This window comes from Hippopotamus amphibius, chromosome X, assembly GCF_030028045.1.
Source record: "Hippopotamus amphibius kiboko isolate mHipAmp2 chromosome X, mHipAmp2.hap2, whole genome shotgun sequence".
In the NCBI taxonomy this organism is placed as follows: Eukaryota; Metazoa; Chordata; class Mammalia; order Artiodactyla; family Hippopotamidae; genus Hippopotamus; species Hippopotamus amphibius.
The window spans coordinates 17,946,640-17,968,129 of record NC_080203.1 but is presented as its reverse complement, the minus strand read 5'-3'; the positions used below and the strand labels follow the sequence as shown (position 1 = coordinate 17,968,129).

General features: G+C 41.1%; 1 protein-coding gene across 3 annotated transcripts; it reads left to right on the top strand.

The window, feature by feature from the left end:
• Nucleotides 1-1,552: 1,552 nt before the first annotated feature.
• Nucleotides 1,553-19,469, top strand: ZNF449 (zinc finger protein 449). Of its 3 annotated transcripts, none has more exons than XM_057719421.1 (6): nt 1,553-1,600; nt 4,062-4,506; nt 6,221-6,425; nt 16,242-16,355; nt 16,542-17,162; nt 19,241-19,469. In XM_057719421.1, the coding sequence occupies exons 2-6, from the start codon at nt 4,153-4,155 to the stop codon at nt 19,261-19,263; spliced, it is 1,317 nt and encodes a 438-aa protein (XP_057575404.1). In that variant the 5' UTR covers nt 1,553-1,600; nt 4,062-4,152; the 3' UTR covers nt 19,264-19,469. The 3 variants fall into 3 exon arrangements, with proteins under 3 accessions (XP_057575404.1, XP_057575405.1, XP_057575403.1); XM_057719422.1 differs by lacking the exon at nt 19,241-19,469 and adding an exon at nt 7,615-7,700 and having other exon boundaries at nt 16,542-16,673; XM_057719420.1 differs by having other exon boundaries at nt 16,542-19,469.
• The last annotated feature ends 2,021 nt before the right edge of the window (nt 19,470-21,490 follow it).

Here is a 21,490-nt window from a genome sequence, read left to right as displayed (position 1 = left end):
GTTCCAGACTAAACTACAAAGTCACTTCCCCTTGTAGGTCTACTCAGGGCAACCAAGAGACTCCTAGTGGGGAAGTAAGACACCGTGATGTCCTAGTCTGGGCCACCAAACCACAGGTAAAACATCTTTCTCTCTCACTCACCTACTCCCCCAGTCTCACAAGCTCTCTCTGCATTTTTAGGGACTCACAGCTTCCTGGCAAGCTGTGCGGATGCAGCTTCTGCAGCCTGGGACAGGATGGTCAGGAACTGCTTCACCACCAGCAGCTCCAGGACCTGCTCCATGGTGCGCATCTCAAGCCAAAGCCACCCAGCCGTGGCAAAGCTTCAGAGGCCGCCTGAGGGTTTCCGGGGGGCCAGTGGCAGAACCCACAGCAGTGCAGATGAGAGGCTTCCAAGCTGGGCCTTGCTTGGCTGCAGGCGCAAAAACTACTCTGGTTTCACAATGAGGACTACTTTTTGCTCCTGGGAATTGGAGTCAGATGCAGACCACCTGAGCCCAGAAACCAGCCAGGACAGCGGGCGAAGGCTCCAGGCGCCCCATGCAAAAATAAACAGAATCCGCAGGAGTTGGCATTCCCCTGGGGCCAAATCCCAGTCCTTGAGCTCAACTCCAGCCTAGGCGGAGCTGTTTCAAGTGCCTTGGCCTCTGTGAGCTCGGGACAGTGGGGCCCCTGCCCTGGGTCTCCCTTCCACCAGAGCCTCTGGGAGGCACAATCTCAGGCAGGCAGCTCATTCTTCTCTGTCTTGGACCAATACTAAAGTTTGGCATCCAAAGACACAGACACACACGCGCGCACACACACACGCACGCGCGCACACACACACACACACACACACACACACACACACTAGTTCGGGACAAATGTGAGGATTACATCTCCCGAATGACATCATCGCTTCTGGCCTGGCCACAACTCACCGCTGACCACCCAGAAGAGAAAATTTGACTCCGGGACGGGACCAGCGAACGACCAATTGGAAGACAAGAGGCGGGGCCATTTGGGCGAGCCTAAAGACCCAAGAGCCCTCTGGTGGCGGCAGAAAGCGGAGAGGAATGCACCGGGTAGTTTCGTCGAAGCTAGGTTCTTTAAGAAAACACAAATGTAGCTCAAGGCCACTGTGACCCGGGAGCGCAAGATCAGAGTCATTATCCCCAGAAAAGTTTATTAAAATGCGAATTCTCGAGCCCATAAGAGATCCAATGCGTACGGATGTCGGGTTAGAGCCCAGAAATCTGAATTTTTAGCAGGTTCTCGCAAAAAATTCTTCCTAAAAGGAGAGGTTTGAGAATCTGATCCAGTGATAACAGATTTAAGGATTCCCCAGCCGCTCCGGTTTACTCTAGGGCTGATGGGAGAGATCCTGGGGAATCTAAGGTGCTTTTAAGACCGGATATGGGATCTTCTCCAAAGCGGCCTCAGGCGGAGGGGAGGGCAAGGAAAGTCGCAGCCTCTCCCGCGCCAGCATCCTTAGGGGCCCGAGAAGGCTGAGCGAGTACCGTGGAGCCTGCCGGGAGTTGTAGTTCCCTGCGCGGCCGCGCGCCTGCGCCCTGGGCAGCTGCACCCGGTGAGCCTGGGAGAGCCGTGGGCGCTGAGGCGGTGAGTCCCGGAGCGGCCAGAGGGCGTGGCCGTCCCTGGGGCGCGGGCGCGGGCGCGGGCGCGGGGCTCCCTTCCCGCTCCGGCCGCGCGAACCGGCCGCTTCCAGCCCGGATCCGGGTGCGGGCGCGGGGAGGAGCGACGGACAGCGGGCCCCTGTCCCGCCCGGGTCCCCGCCGCCGCTCCCTGCGAGCCGGCCGGGCCTTCCCAGGCTTCTCCAGGGCGGGGAGCGCCCCTCCGGGCGGCGGGATGTCCTCCCCCGGGAGCGCACTGGGGCCGCGCCACGCCGCGCCGCGGGCACCCGATTTTCAAGCGGCTTTTAGGCTTGTCCCCCCAGCCTTTTCCCGAGTGTCCTCTCTTTACACTCCTCTTCGGCCACGGGCCCTATGGGCCCGGGTTCATTCAGGAGGGTTTGGGGAGAAGCCATCAGCCCCGGGGTGGAGTGCCGTTTTCATCCGGAAGGGCCGACGGGGGGAAACCCGGAGGGTCATTGCCTGGTCGACGGGGGTGGAAGGTTCGGGACCGTCCGGGGAGGGCTGCCCAGCTGTGAAGCTGCAGCGCGTTCTAGGCGGGTCCACAGCCCAAGGCTGTAGGGTCCCTGGATGCCCTCCAGCGACGGTTAGGTGCCTTGGCGGGCTTGGGGGGAAATAGAAGCTTCCTAGGAAGTGACCTTTCCTGAGCGCTTCCTCTGTGGCAGGCACACTGCTGTTCGTTTCCCTGCAGTGGGATCCGCCGCAGGAACTTCTGTGAAGGAGATGCTGGGATTGTCTCCTGTTAGCGACAGAAGCCCTGGGTGTCAGGGTCACACAGCTAGCAGGTTATCACTAGATGGGTCGGCCGCTAACGCCCCGGCTGCCGTGAAGATAAAGGTGATATGGGGGCAGGGTGCATTTGGGATGACTGGGTGGGATCCTGAGTAGTGTTTTCCTTGACCCCCTCCAAGGAAGAGGACATGTACACGAGGCATCCTGGCAAATGCAGGCGGAGAGGAGGCACAGCGGGGGGAGGGGGTCAGGGGCGGGGGCGCCAGTGTTGAGACCTGTGGGGACATGTGTGTGATGGCCTCTCTGACCTCAGAGATCGCCCTCAGAGGACACTTGGATGCTTTTAGAATGAACATTGCAGGAGCCTGTTGACTGCACCCTCCTCACCACTTCCCTCTGGCATTTACTGTGTGACTTGGGACAAGTTCTTCTGTCCTCCTCAGCCTCCCCTGGGTCCCCTCATGTGTGTGCAGGGCACAGTACTAGAGCCCACCTCCTAGCGTTGGGTGAGGGCTAAATGAACTGCTATAGGTGGGAGGCTTAGAACAGTGCCTGGCACAAGGCGTGATGAATGTGATGAATGTCCTTGGTGATGAAGGCAGACCCGATTCCTGCTGGCGTGCCCTGTTGCCGTGTGTTTTTTTCTCATGAGAAAGTCGCTTAGAATGCTGTTTCAGGATGAGGGTCACAGTGCTGTTGGCTGAACTGCATGTAACCTCCAGTGGAGTGGAATGAGGGATTGATTGGTGGTTTGCTATCTTGGTAAGACATAGCTCTAGCTAAGATGCCCATGGTTGAAGGTGACTAAGGGTTACTCAAAGGTAGATGGACTTTTAGGGTTCTTCGCCACTGTAAGTATTGCTCTTCCATTTCTTCTGTGGCCTAGCTATATTCAGAAACACAAGACAATTGGTATTAGGCTGGGAGTGGGTTTAAAAGCCACTAAATCTGTAGGGTTCATTGCGTCCATGGAATTCTAGAGCAGAGCTGTCCAATAGAATTTTCTGCAAAGGTGCCTCTTTTTAAAAAAATTTTATTGGTTTATAGTTGATTTACTATGTTGTGTTAGTTTCAGGTGTACAGCAAAGTGATTCGGATATATATGTATTGGGTCAGCCCAAAAGTTCGTTCGGTTTTAAGTAAAAATAAGACACATTTTTCATTTTCATGAAAAACTTTATTGAACAATGTATTCACTTACCAAACGAACTTTTTGGCCAATCCAATATATACATATACATATATACATATACACATACATGTATATTTATGTTCTTTTTCAGATTCTTTTCCATTATAGGTTATTACAAGATATTGAGTATAGTTCCCTGTGCTATACAATAGGTCCTTGTTGGTTACCTATTTTATATATAGTAGTGTGTATAATCCCAAACTCCTAATTTCTCTCTCCCCCCACCCACATGGGACTATTGAATACCATATTGGATAGCACAGTTCTAGAGAATCCGTGCATGGTCTTGAAGATTTTGTAAACTGAATTTTTAAAATTAAATGTAGCATTTAATGTGATGTGTATTCTTCTAGAAATTGTCCATGACTTTCATCAGATTCTCAAAACCCCCAAAAGATTATGATCTGCCTTTTTGGGGCTTTGGAGAAAAGTAAGCAAGTTAAGGGAGGTAAGTCTTCCCTCTGATAACCACTGCTGTTTCTCCTTTCTCATTTTGTTCTGTCCTCAGCTTGTACTGGCTCCGCCCAGAGGGTAACACAAAGAAAGAAATTGGAATCTGCCACTTCCAGACCCAGATAAATTGTGCACGGAAGGGGGCGATGGCTGTGGCCCTGGGTTGTGCAATCCAGGCCTCCTTGAATCAGGGCTCCGTGTTTCAAGAGTATGATACCGACTGTGAGGTCTTCCGCCAGCGCTTCCGGCAGTTCCAGTACAAAGAAGCTGCTGGACCTCATGAAGCTTTCAACAAACTCTGGGAGCTCTGCTGTCAATGGCTGAAGCCAAAGATGCGTTCTAAGGAGCAAATCTTGGAGCTGCTGGTGTTGGAGCAATTCCTAACAATTCTGCCCACGGAGATAGAGACCTGGGTGAGGGAACATTGCCCAGAGAACAGAGAAAGAGTTGTGTCACTGATAGAAGACTTACAGAGAGAACTTGAGATACCAGAGCAGCAGGTGAGAAAAGAGGTTGGGATCTTGGGAATTAGACCAAAAGAAGTAGCAGAGGCAGCTGGGACTGGCTCAGACATTCTGTCTGGTGCCCCAGGATTTGCCTGCAGGGCCTTCCATTTTTTCCTTCTGCTGGAATCAGCATATGTTTCAGTGATTCTCAACTATTAAACCCAACTCCACTTCTATAACAGCAATTTGGTAATGTCCCCTTTACTATCCTAAAATGAAATTTATAGATAATATTACTTCCTTACACACACCAAATTAGAAAAAAAATCAACATAATAAGTGCTCTGTGAGCCAAATATTGCACAAAGCCTGTTTTTATACAATCCATGAACCAGTAATGGTTCTTACCTTTTTCAAGGGTGGTTAAAAAAAAAAGAAGAGACAACAGACCGATACCACCCACAAAGCCTAAAATATTTACTGTCTGTATCTTTACAAGAAAATTTTGCCAACCCTGAGTTGAGTAGAGTCTAGAAGGAATATAAAGGAAAAGGAATGTGATTTCTTATGAACTCAATAAGCACATCAGCGTGCACATTTTTGGGCTTGACTGCACCAAAAACTTCAGGAAATTGTCATTTGCTTAAATCTCTGCATAGATTCACTGGGAAGGTGACAGCCAGCACTTCTGACTGATGTGATACAGCTCAAACACTACAAGCAGTGTTGCTGCTGGTCATGTGATTTCTCAAAGCGTGAAACAGCTCTTGGTCAATCCGAACAATAAGTAGTATAGTCTTCCTTTTATTTCCAAAGTAATGCTTTCCTAGAACATTCAAGTCATGCTAAAATATGCAAATATATTTTGTGTTTATATGACCAACAGGGTGAGGTCCTTGACAGGTTCTCTTTTACCTACATGACTGTTTAAGAGGACATTCCTAAATTGTTTGGGAGGTGGAAAAATTCTGCCCTATGAATTTTTGCGTTATCCAAAAAGTTTGTTCGGGTTTTTCCATAAGACATTACAGAAAAACCCGAACAAACTTTTTGGCCAACCAAATATATAGACTCCCATCTCTGGCACATTACTTTCTGATAGCCACCACCTGCCATCATAGGCAAAATGCCCCATGGGGATGGTGGCACTGGCCTCTGTTCAGAACCATTGAATGAAACCCATAGCTGAGCACAGGCAGAATCTTTGGGAGAAGGAAGTGCTTGTGGGGGAGCATTAGGGGCACTTCTGCCTGCTGTGTTGATGGGGCTCTGTAGTTAGCCTGTCTGAACAGGAGTTATCCAAGGTTTCCTGCCCCTCTAGGATAGAATGAATTTATGGTTTCCCTTCCTTTTTTTGTCTTCTTGGTTTAGCTTACCATATAAGATTTTATCTTTGTATGGTCTAGTCATGTACCGCCCAGTACAGTAGCCACTAGCCAAGTGTGGCTCTTGAGCACTTGCAATGTGTCTAGTCCAAACTGAGATATGCTGTAAGTATAACATGCACAGCACATTCCAAAAACTTAGTATGAGATAAAAATCCGTGTAATATCTCACTAACAATTGTTTATATTGATTACATTCTGAAATTATGATATTTTAGATATATTTGGTTACATACTGCATGTTATTAAGATCAACTTTACCTATTTCATTTTTTGTTTCATATGGCCATCAGTAAATTTAAAAGGACATGGGTGGCTTGCATTATATTGCTACTGGGCAGGGCTGGTCTGGACTTTAGTGACGGTTCTGGCATTTCCCCCAGCTCAATAGGCAGGAAATGCTCTTGGAAGAACTGGCACCAGTGGGAATGGCACACATACCACCAAACATCCACCTGGAGTCACCCCCACTCCAAGTAATGGGACCTGTCCCGGAGGTCCCAGTGGCAGAGGCGTGGATCCCACAGGCAGGGCCGCAGGAGCTAAGCTTCGGTGCTGCTGGGGAAGGCCAGCCCTTTCTGGACCCTGGTAAGGCAAGGGTTTTATTTCCTTTCTTTGGTTTCTGTTTTGAGAGCTCAAGAGCCCTCCAGGGTTGGTGTTCACATCAAAAAAAAAAAGAAAGAGTAGAAGAGAAAACATCTCTTTGGGAATAGCTGGGCACAAAGCACCTTCGATCGAATGGGATTGAAAACCCCTTAAGCTAATGAAGCCTATTTTTCTCTTTTAGGTTTTTTTTTATTGTGGTAAAATACCCACAACCTAAGATTTACCACCTTAACTATTTTTATGTGTACAGTTCAGTGGTATTAATACATTTATAATTTTGTGGCGCCATTACCAACTTCCATCTCCATAACTATTTTCATCTTGTAAAACTGAAACCCTGTACCCATTTAAACAATAACTCCCCATTTCTCCATTCCACCCCAACCCCCACCCGGCCAGCTCCTGGCAACCACCATTCATCTCTGTTTCAATGAATTTGACTACTCTGTGTACCTCATATAAATGAAATCATCCAGTATTTATCTTTTTGTGACTGGCTTATTTCACTTAGCATAATCTCCTCAGGGTTCATTCATGTTGTAGCATATGTCAGAATTTATGTCCTTTTAAAGGCTAAATAATAATCCTTTGTATGTATAATATCACATTTAACTTATCCATTTTCCATAAACATATACTTGGGTTGCTTCTACATCTTAGCTATTGTGAATAATGCTTCTATGAACATGGGTGTACAAATATCTGTTTGAGACCCTGCTTTTACTTCTTTGGGGTATATAAGCAGAAGTGAAATTGCTGGATCATATGATATTTCTAGTTTTAATTTTTTGAGGAATATCCATTCTGTCTTCTACAGACACTGTACCATTTTACATTCCCACCAACTGTGCACAAGGTTTCCAGTTTCTCCACATCTTCACCAACACCTGTTATTTTTTTTTTTGATAGTAGCACTTCTAATGGGTTTGAGGTGGTATCTCATTGTAATTTTGATTTGCATTTCCCAAATGATTAGTGATGTTGAACATCTTTTCATGTGCTTATTGACCATTTGTAAATCTTCCTTGGAGAATGTCTAGTCAGGTCCTTTGCACATTTTTGAACTGGTTTTTTTTTGGGGGGGGAATTGTTGTTGAATTAGAGTTATCTATATATTCTGGATATCAATCTTTTATCAGGTATATGATTTACAAATATTTTCCCCATTCAGTTGGTTGCCATCCTGGGATCACTAGTACACAAGACAGAAAATCAGTCCCAGGCACCTTGGACCTTCAACTCCTCTGGATGATTCCGGTCTGTAAATAGGACTGTAAAATGATGCATTGGAGGGAGTAGGATGCTATGGGAGCTCCTAGGAGGGCCGCCTAACCAGCTTTTGGCAGAGAGGGAAGGCATTCTTGAGGAAGGGGGATCTGGATAGAAACCTACAAGTAGTAAAACTTAGCTAGTAATATTTAATTATAAATGTTTCTGCATATTCAGCTCTCATTCCTCATGTTAATTTGCTTCTCTTAGCAACAGTCCCAGGTACAAAGATCACAGCAGCAATGTTGCTCTTGATTAGAATACTTCACTCTTTAAAGCATAGGAATATCCAGTGTATTTAACAAGGAAGGGATATAATGAATTAAACAAGTAAAATATACCAGTTGGAGGAGAGGAAACTACCCCTTTCTCATCACTGTTAAAGTGATATATTATGCTTTGCAAAATGATGCAAGACTTGTTCCATAATTTAAAAGTTGCTTATATTTTACTGTTTTTTTTAATGAGAACATCTTTGGTATATTACATGAAGCACACACATCATATTGTAGGCTAAGTGGAAAGCACAAAATCCTGGCAGAGTAGAAGAAATTTTAAAGTAATGGAAGAGGTCAATTGATTTTATATTAAAATTTGGAATGTATTCCCTGTCAGCAAAACATTAAGTTGTTGGGTATATATGAAATGGAAAAGCATATGTGTATACACACACATATAGCCACCTAATGATATTCATTTAATGTGAATACAGAGGGGGTGGGAAGAGAGGAAAGAACTTAAGTAGAAAATATAAAGAGATCTAAGAAACACATGAGCTTTAAAAAATCCCTTATTTGAATTCAAGCCAGACACACCAGATGCTAGAGGTAGGCAAAGATACTAGAATGTCTGCAATCAGAAAGAAAAGATGTGCTGGTCCTAAAAATATAAAGTATACCATGCTTATCTTTGAAAATCTGGAGTTCAAAATTAGTATACCAGAAACAATTTTCATTTGCCAAAGGCCCAGTTTTTTTATTTAAATTCATGAGCTTACACTAGGAAATTGTATGCAAAATGTCAAAGATCACATCTTTTTGGTGATGCAGGATATGAGAGATGAAAATTTAAAGTAAAATGTCAGGCAAAAAAAATGCTGTCTGCAAAGCAACAAAAGAGTTTTATGACTTAAATTTCTTCGGGTTATTCTATTATACTGTATAATGTATCATTAGCTAATATCCAACCCTAACCATAGTAATGATATTTCTTGGTACAGTGGAGACTTTGTGACACAGTCTTTGATAATGGGGCTTAATGAAGTCATTCCCTGAGCCTGGGATGTGGGGAAAGTTTCATCAATCAAGTACCTTCTTTATTAACCTTAAATTGCTTTTTCCCTCTTTGTATTAGATAGCTACTGCTGAATAACAAATCACCCCCTAAAACTTAGCATTTTAAAAGAAAAAGCATTTATCACTTCACAGTTTCTGAGAGTCAGGAATTTGGGAGTAGCTGACAGGGTGTTTCTGGCCCAGAGCCACTCATGTAGTTGCTGTCAAGATGAAGGCAGGGGCTGGCAGGAGACCTCAATTCCCTGCTAAGCAATCTTCTCCATAGGCTGCCTGAGTGTCCTCACAACAGGGCAGCAGATTTCTCCCAGAGCAAATGAATCGAGAAAGCAAGGAGGATGCCACAATGTTTTTGATGAACTAGTCACACACCATCACTTCTACAATATTCTATTCATTAGAAGAGAGTCACTAAATCCAACCCACACTTAAGGGGAAGAAAATTAAACTCCACCACTTGAAGGGAAAAATATCAAAGAATTTGGAGGCATATTTTAAAACAACTATGTACCTATGCTTCCCTGTCCCTACCAGCCTTTTACTTTATACTGCAGTTTTTTTAGGTCAGAAACTATTTTTTTAAGTTGAAGTATAGTTGATTTACAATATTATATTAGTTTCAGGTGTAAAACATGGTGATTCAGTATTTTTATAGACTGTACTGCGTTTAAAGTTATTGTAAAATATTGGTTATATTCCCTGTGCTATACATTATATCCTTGTATCTTTTTTTTTCTTGAGTAAATTTCTCCAGTTAATTAGGTCAAAGAGAATATACCCATGATGAGTCTCTTGGCTACAGCCATGAGATGAGTTTTAACACCCTGGACAATACATTATCATCACTTGGAAACTAATGCTCTAGACTATAGTCTAAAAGACAGAAGCAATGGTTGAATTTAACTTAATAGGACCCTCTAATTTTATACCAACTGACTAGCAATTTATGTTTCTTCTATTGCTATAAAACCATTCATCCAATGGTAATAGTAGCTACACAGACTAGTCTGTACTGAGGGTGAAGAGAAGAGCCCCCCGACAGAAGTAGACATTAGAGGCTGCTTTCTGACTGGCATTCAACATTGACTCAGAGCCCTAGAGCCAAGCTATAAAACATACAATGAGCATCCTTATGTATATGCAGGTGTCGACAGGATAGATTTCTAGAAGAGGGATTGATTGGTTAATGGGTATTTAAAACTTTAATAGATATTGTCAAATTGTCCTCCAAAATTATTGTACAAATTTATTCTTCCACCACAGCGTATGAAAGTGCCAAATTCTCCTTGCCTTCACTTATTCTGTATCATCAAACTGTTTGATCTTTGCTGTATAAAAGTCATAACTGTTCTCACCATGTTGGCAGATAGAAGGAGGGCTGATATCTGTGAAAACCTTTTCAATAAGTGTCCAGTTCATTCAGCATTCATGATGGTATTCTATGGAGTGTATAAGAGTAGAGGATGGGAACTAAGGTCAGAAGGATGGGAGATGGGTCAAGGGGAATGGTTACTGGCCTCCACTGACATGGGTCACGAACATAGGTTGGGGAATGCAAACTGGTGATAGTTTCAGGAGCAGGGCTCTGAGAGTCCAGGAAATGGAGGCTGAGTGCACCAGAGGCACAAGGATGGATCTACATGTTATATAGGACGACACGATGAGTGAGGGTTGGGGTCGATAATTAAGAAGTTCATCCAAGAAGAAGCTCAAGTTTGAGCACATGTTCTCTGTATCCAGAGGTGGTGTAAGGTACAAAGCTAGGTTATTGAGATTTTTCTTCATAGCTATAAATTTCCCTCTAAACACTGTTTTTACATCCCTAAGTTTTCATTTTCATTTACCTCAAAATACTTCTCCCTTTTGATTTCTTCTTTGATTGATTACTTAGGAGTGTGTTGTTCAATTTCTATGTATTTGTGAAGTTCCCAGTTTTCTTTTCTGTTATTTATTTATAGCTTCATTCCATTCGATGGGAGAATATACTTTGTAATTGTGATCCTTTAACATTTTTAAACATTCGTTTTATGGTATAGCATCTCAACTGTCCTGTAGAATTTTCTCTGTGCACTTGAGAAGCGTGTACGTTGTGCTATTGTTGGTTGGAGTGTTATCTATAAATGTCTATGATGTTTACTTGGTTTATGTTATTTTTTAAGTCTTCTATCGTTGATCTTCTGCCTAAATTTTCTATCCAGTAGTGCAAGGAGCCATTGAAGTCTACAACTATTACTATTCAATTGTCTATTTCTTTTACTATTTCTGTCAATTTTTTCTTCAGGTATTTTGACTCTCTTATTAAGTGCATGTGTGGTTATAATTGTTACACCTTCCTGATGGATTGATCATTTTATCATTATAAAATGATTCTCTTGTTTTAATGATTATTCTGTCTGATATTAATGTAGTCATTCTGGCTGTCTTGTGGTTGCTACTTGCATGATATGTCTTTTTCCGTTCCTTTACATTCAATCTGCTTGTACCTTTGAATCTGAAGTGTGTCTCCTTAGACAGCACAGTTGGATTTTTAAAATTCCAGTCTGACAGTCTCTGCGTTTTGATTGAGTTGTTTAATTCATATCATTTAATCTTATTTTTGATATGGTTGGATTTATATCTGCCATTTTACTCTTTGTATATGTTTCATATCTTTTTTGTTCCTCTCTCATTTACTACTTTCTTTGACACCAAGTAAATATTTTGAATGTAACATTTTACTTACTTTAATGAATTTTCACTATTTTTAAAGTTATTTCCTTAGTAGTTACTCTAGGGCTTAGCATGTACATCTTAACTTATCATAATCAGCTTCAGATTTATACTAACTTAATGTCAGTGAGATATAGAAATATTTCTCCTATGTAACTCTGTTCCCTTTTCCCCCTTTTGGGGTATTACTATCATACATATTACATCAAAAATGTTACAAACTCAACAATATCTTGTTATAGCTATTACTTTATATAATTTTAAGACTTTTAAAGAAGCTGAGAGAAGAAAGGAAAACAAGTATATGGTATAGTTTTTGTTATATTAGCATTATTTATCATTTCTGATTTTCTTCATTTTTCCTGTGGATTCAAGTTAGTAACTGGTCATTTCTTTAGCCCAATACAGCTTTCTCCTACCCACTTCATTTGTGCTGTTACTGGCAAATATGTTACATTTCTATATGTTATACGCCCAACAATGTACTACATACATGTTGTTTTATGTAATTGCTTTGAAAATCTTTTAAGAGAAGAAACAGAAATTTGTATTTATACTATCTTTTATAATCAAATAATTACCCTTACTTGTGCCCTTTGTTTTTCCATGTGGACTTAAAGTACTGTTTGGGATCACTTGCTTTCAGACTGAGAAACTTCCTTTAGTATTTCTTGTTAGGCAGGTCTGCTACCAATGAATTCTCATCAGTTTTTGTTTATCAGAAATGTTGTTATTTCATATTCATTTTTTAAAGGTAGCATTTCTGGATATAAGATTCTTGGTTGACAGTTTTTATTTTTCTTTGAACACTTTGAATATGTTATCCCACTGTCTTCTAGTCTCTGTTATTTCTCATGAGAACTCAGCTTTTAATCTTGCTAGGGTTCCCTTGTAAGTGGCAAATCGTTTTTCACTTGCTGTATTTCAAGGTTTTTTCTTTTTATTTGGCTTTTAGGATTTTCACTTTGATATGTCTATTTGTAGAAATCTTTGTACTTATCGTACATGGAATTTATTGAGCCTCCTAGATGTGTATATTGATATTTTTAAATACATTTGGGGAGTTTGGGGTCATTATTTCCTTGATATTTTTTCTGCTCCTTTCTCTCACTCCTCTCCTTCTGGTTTCCTCATTCTATATCTATTGGTGCACTTAATGGTGCCCCACTTTTCTCTGAGACTCCATTCCTGTTTCTTCATTCTTTTCTCTCTGTTCTTTTGATAACATAACCTCTTTTGATCTATCTTCAAGTTGACTAATTCTTCTGACAGTTCAAACCTACTCTTGAGCCACTGTAGTGAATTTTTCATTCCAGTCATTGTACTTTTCAACTCCAGATTTTCCACTTGATTCTGTTGTCAAACCCAAGTTTTTGTGCCTGACACACAGTGAGGCCAAACAAACTGAAACATCGGAGTTTGGAGCAGAGAAAGGTTTATTCCAAGGGCCAAGCAAGAAGAACAGGAGGCTCATACTCAAAAGACCTGAACTCCCTGATGGGTTTCAGGAGAGAGTTTTAAAGACAACATTTGGAGTGAAGGCTCCAGGGTACATGACTTTCTTCTGATTGGTTGGTAGTGAGGTAACAGGGTGGTGTTTCGGGAATCTCAGTCATCACCTTCCTGGTTCTGACCAGTCAGGGGTCTCAGCATGTAGTTACCATCCTCTGCCTGGGTGGGGACCTTAGCTCCTACAGAACAACTCAAATATATGCATCCAATTATTATATATGTACATCCCTTGAGGAGGAACTAGGACTCTATTTTACTGAACTATTGTTTCTTGACTGCTTTTCCTTTGTTTCTGCATTTCCTCACCTCCCTAGTTAGTAACTGCTTGAATTTGCTCTTTGGGATCAGGGAAGGCCTAGAAGACTAAAGCCTTTTTCTACAAACAGGAAACAGAGGACGCAGAGGGTCCTGCTTGGTTTCAATCCCCCCTTTTCATTGATACTCCTCAGTCCTGAGGAGAACACGTGCCAGACAAGAAAGGGAATAAAATTTTGGATGGAGAGGTTAATCATAAACTCAGCAGATGAACTCGGTTTTAGGGGGACTTGGTTTCAATTATTTTTTATAATTTCTGTCTATTTATTGATATTCTCTATTTTGATGTGATGTGATGTCATCATAATTTACTTCTTTAATCATAGTTTCTTTTAGTCCTTGAAACATTCATAATGGCTACTTTGAAGTCTTTGTTAAATTAGGTATCTAGTCACTTTCATAGGCAGATTCTGTTGCCTGCTTTTTTTTTTCAGTGTAGAGGTCATACTTTCCTGTCCACATACATGTCTTATTTTTTGTTGGAAACTGGACATTTTAGATAATATACTATAGCAACTCTGTGTCCTTTTTCCCCCTCCCCAGAGCTTATTTAGTTTTGTTTGGTGAGTGGCTGGATTATTCTAGTTCACCCTGCAATGTTTAGTATTTGCTGTTGCCCTCATGGAGCACAGCCTTGGGTATGCACATAGTCACCCTGGAACAGAAGTAGTTTTTGCGGGGCTTTCTTTGGCTGTCTCTTACCCTGACCAGACCCAGCTATTAATTGCCCCTCCCGGGAAGATATCCCTCTCAATGGGAGCTGGGGGAAAGAGTGCCCCAGGCTCTTGGCTATGCCAGTCTAGAGTGGAGCTGGGAGGGTGACTAACGAGAACAGTTTTGGTTTAAATACTTACGACTCTTGCTATTCTCTGTGAATTGTAGCAGATTTTAAAAAATAGATGTTTCCTAATTTTCTGTATGCCCTTAGGACCATTTTGAGAGACTTTAAATGTTTCTTTTATTACTTTTAATAATTTTCACCCGTGTCACTGGGAAATAGGTCTGCAGAGCTCCTCATGGTACCATGCTGGAAATTTGTCACCCTCCCTGCATTTAGATTATAATTCAGTATTTCACACTGAGGCCTTTGCTATTCTCTCTGCTTATTTCATGTTTCAGTTTGCTCCCACTTTTACTCAATGGCAGCTTTCCTTTGATCTATGACTTCCAGTTTTACTCGACCTTGGTCTCATTACCTTCTCATCTTATTCTTAGCTTTGAAACCCAAACAAAAACAATATAATGAATTTAAACAGAATTTTATTTGCAGCGCATTTTTGTTTCGTAATCTTAAAAGGTCTTTTTTTTTCATGAAAATATTGGAGGAAGGGGGACCCCTTCCAGGGCCCAAGAGAGGGCTCTTGTCTGACACTCGGAAATGAATTGTCTGAGGACACACACATGCTGACCAAGCAAGAGACTTTATTGGGAAGGGGCGCCCAGATGGAGAGCAGCAGGGTAAGGGAACCCAGGAGGACTGCTCTGCCTCGTGGCTCACAGTCTCAGGTTTTATGGTGATGGGGTTAGTTTCCAGGTTGTCTCTGGCCAGTCATTATGACTCAGAGTTCTTCCTAGTGGTCCATATATAGCTTAGCCAAGCTGGATTCCAGAGAGGAGGATTCTGGGAGGTTGGTAGGGCACATGGACTGGCGTCTCCTCTGTCCTTTTGACCTTTCCTGAATTCTTCCCGTTGATAGTGGCTTGTTAGTTACATGTTCCATACCAGGACTTCCTGTTGTAAAGTAACTCATGCAGATGTTTTTTGTGGTGCCTGGCCAGGGCGGTTTCAGTCAGTGTTTCCCCTAACAAAAATATAAAATAAGGTATTTTAGTCCACTTCCTATGTTTTGATATGTTTTAAATTTTAAATTTTCATCAAAGTAACTTGCTAATATTATTTTAATGATGCTAATATTTAAATATCATTTTGCATTTTGATCTCAAATGAGCCAATTCCAACTCACACTTGATGGCAGATCAGTTAACTTAGCCAGAGCAGAGGAAGGGGAGGAAGGGGCATGGAGAGAGGATGGCAGCCAGAGTGGCTCTCAGTGAGGACAGGGTGGTAGAACACAGAGGGACACTGAGTGTAGAAACTTCTCTGGTTGTCCTTAGCTTCACAATGAGAAACACTCTTTGATGGTTACTTGGGTTAATTTCAAGAGAATCCACTTCTATATTTCAGCTGAAACAAACATAAAGACTGCTTCTCTGGTTGCTAACCCAGTCAGTTTCCATTATAATTTGAAAATCTCAACTGAAGTTATTCCAGGAAGCAGTTTATAACTTCTGGCTTTACCTCTCTCTCTTCACGTAGTACTCAATATCAGCTTTTCTCAGTTTTAATATACCAAAACTTTATGAAGATTTACTTCATATTTTGGCTCTAACTTAAACAAATCTATTATCAAAAAGGATACAGTAGCAATTTAGTGTATTGATTTCTGCATAGAATTGATTCACACCCCTTCCACAGATTAGAAGAAAATAGGCTTAAATTGAGCACCAAAGGTATTCTCTCATTTTTTGTTTTGTTCTTACCTTAAAAAAAAAAAGACTCTTGTAAGAGATTCCAGGTGACGTAATAGTAATCGAGGAGGAAGTAGATATTAAGCGGCCATATGTGCAAGATATCAGCCTGAACTCTGGGGAAAACCTTTGATGACCCAAACTATTATGCTTCTCATCTTTCTCTGGCCAGGATATCCAATACCAAAACTTGACGTGAGCTTTCCATTGGAGCATAGAGAAGAGGCATGGGTGAAGGAACTACAAGATTCCAAAGAAATTAAGCAATTACTTGATTCCAAGTTAGGTAAGTAATTGTTCATTGATGCCACAGAAGAAAGAAAAGAAAAAAATCAACCTTGATCAGGGTTGGATTCTGTTGTACTTTGAAATGTCTCTATCTCTACCGGTGGTTTAATATAACTCCTCATTTTCCCTGCTGTTCTTTTCAATGTGGGACACAGTGATATCTGCATTCTGTTTCTTCTCTCAGGTTTTGAGATCGGGATAGAAAATGAAGAAGATACTTCAGAAAAACAGAAAAAAATGGAGAATATGTATCCGTTTATTGTTACTTTAGAGGGGAATGCTCTTCATGGCCCCGTCTTGCAAAAAGACTATGTACAGTTAGAAAATCAATGGGAAACCCCCCCAGAGGATTTACAGACAGATTTAACAAAACTTGTAGAGCATCAGAACCCCTCAACAGGAGAGAAACCTGAGAGCTCCAACTTGGAAGAACCTCTCAACTCTAGACCCCATAAAAAAAAGAGTCCAGGAGACAAACCTCACCGATGTTCTCAGTGTGGGAAATGTTTTGCTCGAAAGTCACAACTTACAGGGCACCAGAGAATTCATTCAGGAGAGGAACCTCATAAGTGCCCTGAATGTGGAAAAAGATTCCTTCGTAGTTCAGACCTTTACAGACACCAACGACTTCATACAGGGGAGAGACCCTATGAATGCACTGTGTGTAAAAAGCGATTCACTCGGCGATCACACCTCATAGGGCACCAGAGAACCCATTCTGAAGAAGAAACATATAAATGCCTTGAGTGTGGGAAAAGCTTTTGTCATGGATCAAGTCTTAAAAGACATCTGAAAACTCATTCGGGTGAGAAACCTCATAGATGTCATAATTGTGGGAAAAGTTTTAGTAGGCTGACAGCTCTTACTTTGCACCAGAGAACTCACACTGAAGAGAGACCTTTTAAATGTAATTATTGTGGGAAAAGCTTTAGACAGAGACCAAGCCTTGTTATTCATTTAAGAATTCATACAGGGGAGAAGCCATACAAGTGTAGTCATTGTTCTAAAAGCTTCAGACAGAGAGCAGGCCTTATTATGCACCAAGTCACTCACTTTAGAGGTCTTCTTTAAGGATCATTAAAGGAAACAAGTCCTGCAGACATTGACGCTAACTCAAAAAACAAAATCTTAAACCTGCAGCAGCCTGTTTGTCTTGGAAGTATTTTTTTGTTTGAGCTTATAAGAACAGCTTTTTTTTTCTACTTTAAAAAGTAGAAAAGTCATATGAATTCTAGAGTATCCATCTACTCTTCCAGTTTTCCTAGATTTGATTTATTCTGTCTCTACAGCTCTTATTTTTGTATTACGTGGAAAATTTTTATGTACCAAGCGAACCATATCATGGATATAAGCATAAAAATAATGGCAATCCTTTTCAGGGTAGGATCAACATAATGGATAATCATATTTATCTGACGTATCTATTATAGCAGCACCATAATTATTCTGCTGTCATTATTAAAGGTGATTATATTAGTTGAAAGCTTTATGTGTGTCCCAGGTGGCAAGAAAGGAGACAGTGTATTTTACGAAATAATAAAAATGTGTTAGGAACACATGGATGAAGAGGATTTCATTTGCCTGGTATGAACTGGGTTTTTTCCACTGAAAATTTTATTTTTGAGGAAATTAGAATTTTAACCTTTCCATTTGAATTTTGCAAAGTTGGCTAGTCTGCTTAGTTGCGGTCTGGGGTGATGCTGCTTAGAGCTAAGTATTGATTCGATGATCTGTTTTGTTCCCAGAATAAGTCAGCTCTTTGTGGAAGAACCCATTTGACAGTTGAAGTCATACAAGTAGAATCTAATTTAATTTAGATGGACTGAGGAATCAGTGTCCATTGCTTTTCACTCTCCTTTGCTTTTCATCTGTGTATCTCTCAGTGCTTTTAAATTTTACCCATCCTTTAATTCGGTGTCTCCCTAAGTGTGTGGCATGGAACACCCAGTTCTACAAGATAGTCTGCAAATAAGTTTGGGAATCCCTTCCTGCTGTTTCTGATTTGTAGATTCACAGTGCACATCGGCATATAAGAATTCTGAGAGGTCCTCTGGTAAAGACGGAAAAAGCACCTCTTTTGGCTCAGTGTTTTACAGTCCTGTTTGAGTCCAGAACCCTTTTTCATGTATACCCAGTAATAACTCACAGAGCTAGTATTCTGCAAATATTCTTTCAAACACACTGCCTTTAACAGATATTTCTATAGCTATCCGTATAGTCTGATTGTTCCCAAGCCTAGTTATCTCCAGTTGTTTCAAGGGTATTATGAAAAACTCTTTACACTTATATGTTTTTATGTAACACACACATTATTTAAGGAGGTGAGGGTCACTAATTCAGATATTTATACGTTGCTCAGTGATTCACAGCCTCTTTGAATTTTACTTATAATCTCTCACATACACACACATCGCTACTTATATAAATGTTCTTATATAATAGTGGTATGACTCAAGTTCCTGTAGCAAGGGAAGAACTCTCTTTGCCAGTTAAAGCTGTTAATACGTGAAAATATTCATTCAGCCTAGTTCTTTGTTGTAAAATACAAGAAATAGGACATTCAAGTATTTCCCCTTTATGAAGATACCAGCCATCCTTTCCTTAAACTAGAATTAGGGAAAGTATATTTTTTTTCTATTCCATTGAAGTTCTTGGAAATGATATTTAACCTAAGCATTTTGGGGGTATCTACTATGTGCCTGACTAGTCCTGTTCTAGGCTTAATGGAAACTAGTAAAGAAATTAATTCATAAAGAGTTTATAATATCTTTAGTTAAACAAGAGTTGGGAAACACATGGAGAGCAATGCAAGAGAGTTCGTAGTTAAGTGCCAAAGCATATCAAGTGCTAGAGCCAGGATGTGTCTTTCATTTTGTCATCTAGGTCCCAGTATGATGCTGCTATAAGTTTGGGATTAAAACTGAGATCCCAGGAGCAATAAACATGGAACATGGGAGGAGTCTGAATGTAGAGGTGAATAATACCGAATGTAATGGCTTCTCTTTTCTCTCTTGTGGAATTGCATTCAAACCAGGACAGTGCCTTAGAATGGATGTGCCCAACTGCTCTGTACCTATGCAATATTTTAATAAAGTGGAAACGTATGTGCTCTTCCTGCTTCAATCACATTAACGAATTGTTTGAACAGCTTAGAGATGCTTCCCTGAGCAGTGGCAACAAGCACCACAATGGACTCCTGCCCCCACCCTCAGTTGGAATCACTTTACTCCCTGCAACCTTGGTGCTGGGTTTATGTATCAGTTTTAGCATTTAATACAATCAGTTTAGCTAGTAGCATTAGTTCCAATCATAATATAAGCTGTATCCATCTATATCATAAACACACATGACTGGATTTTACAGGGTAGAGAACATCTATTATTCATTTCTTTGTCATAGTGTCCCATATATAATAAGCACTAATGAATATTTGTGGCATTGAATCAAGAATTATGTGAAATAGTTCTTGGAAACATATCATAGTTCAAATATTGTGTGGATGTGCCTAATTATATTTCTGACCATTTCAAAAAGATAAGGGCAAATTACAGTAACTACCTCCTAAGTATTATGAACGGCAAAACACAGTACCCACCTCATAAGCACTGGGAGGATTAAATGAAATTTTTTTTTCAGGCCCTACACAGTGTAAGCTTTCAATAAATATCCAGCATATTGTATCTATTTGTTGTTTGATGATAAAAGCATTTAAGGCTATGGATTTTCCTCTAAATATGCCTTTAGGCACATTCCATACTTTTTATATGGAATGCTTATATTAGCCAGGATTCTCCAGAGAAACGGGATGGATAGATGGAGATATATGTATATATATGATCGAAATTCACTCATACAGTTATGAAGATTGACATGTCCCATAACCTGCCATAAGCTGGAGAACCAGGAAACCTGGTGGCAGAATTCAGTCCAGGTCTGAAGATGTAAAAACCAGGGGAGCCAATGGCTTAACTCCCAGTCCAAGGCCAAAAGCCTGAGAATGAAGGGGGTTTGCAGGGGGAGCTGCAGGTATAGGTCCCTGAGTCTAAAAGCCAGAGAACCAGGAGCTCCAATATTCAAGGGCAAGAAAAGATGGACATCCCAGCTGAAGAAGAGAACAAAGGAATTCACCCTTCCTCTGCCTTTTTGTTCTATTCAGACCGTCAGTAGATTAGAAGATGCCCACCCACATCGGTGAGGGCAGAACTCTACTCGGTCACTGAATGAACGCAAACCTCTTCTGAAAACACTCTCACAGACACCCAGAAATAATGTTTTACCAGCTATCTAGGCATCCTTTAGCCCAGTCAAGTTGGCACATAAAATTAAGTATCACAGCGTTATTATTGATGATTTCAAAATTATTTACTATCACAATTTGCAATTATAATTCCTCTTTGACCCAAGAACTGTACGATATTGCCATTTTCCTCTTAAGTTTTGGTTTTCCTGCACTGTGATTAGAAAATGAGGTTCACTCTATTTCTACTTTTAAAGTTCATTTAGGTTTTTTAAAAAGACACATATTTGACAAAATTTGCTAAATATCCTAAAAATTGTAGAGAATCAGGATTCTATTTGTAAGGCACAAATTTAGAATACAGTCTTGGACCTCTAAATTACTTTAATGTCTGGCAGTGCTCTTGATATTTGTGAAAAGGTAGTAACTTAGAAGAGATTGCCTTGCTCCCCATTCGGCCTCCCTGCAATTTTGTACTCCAATTCCCTTGGTAAAAGTTTTATTGGATCCTTTTTATGGATGTTATATAGCGATTGTTAGCAGCTGTCCAGCTATCAAGGCTGGCCCTAAAAGCAGCAGGCTAAAGGACTTCAGAGAGACCTACCCTTTCCCAACCAAGTTGAGAAAGCTCTCCCTCAGGATTCCACAGTGGTCTGTCCTGAAAGCAGCGAGAACTTGCAATGGGATTTTGAGGTTTTTGCAACAGTGGCCCTCCTGAGTCAGCAGGGATTGTTTGCCAGTGTGCCGGCAAGGTTGTCTAGGGAACATACAGGTGAATCAGCACCCAAGTGGCTCACCATCAGGTTGGGTGAGCAGAGACATGAAGCTTTTGACCTCTTGCACCTGCATCACCGTAACATTCTGAAAAGAAACAGTCTTAGGCACTTCCAGGAAAC

Bases quoted from the DNA above. Each gene is read 5' to 3' on its own strand.
- ZNF449 (XM_057719420.1), top strand. From the start codon at position 4,153: ATGGCTGTGGCCCTGGGTTGTGCAATCCAGGCCTCCTTGAATCAGGGC. The intron at 4,507-6,220 runs GTGAGAAAAGAG...CATTTCCCCCAG, and splicing joins TTGAGATACCAGAGCAGCAG to CTCAATAGGCAGGAAATGCT. The intron at 6,426-16,241 runs GTAAGGCAAGGG...TTCTCTGGCCAG, and splicing joins CCAGCCCTTTCTGGACCCTG to GATATCCAATACCAAAACTT.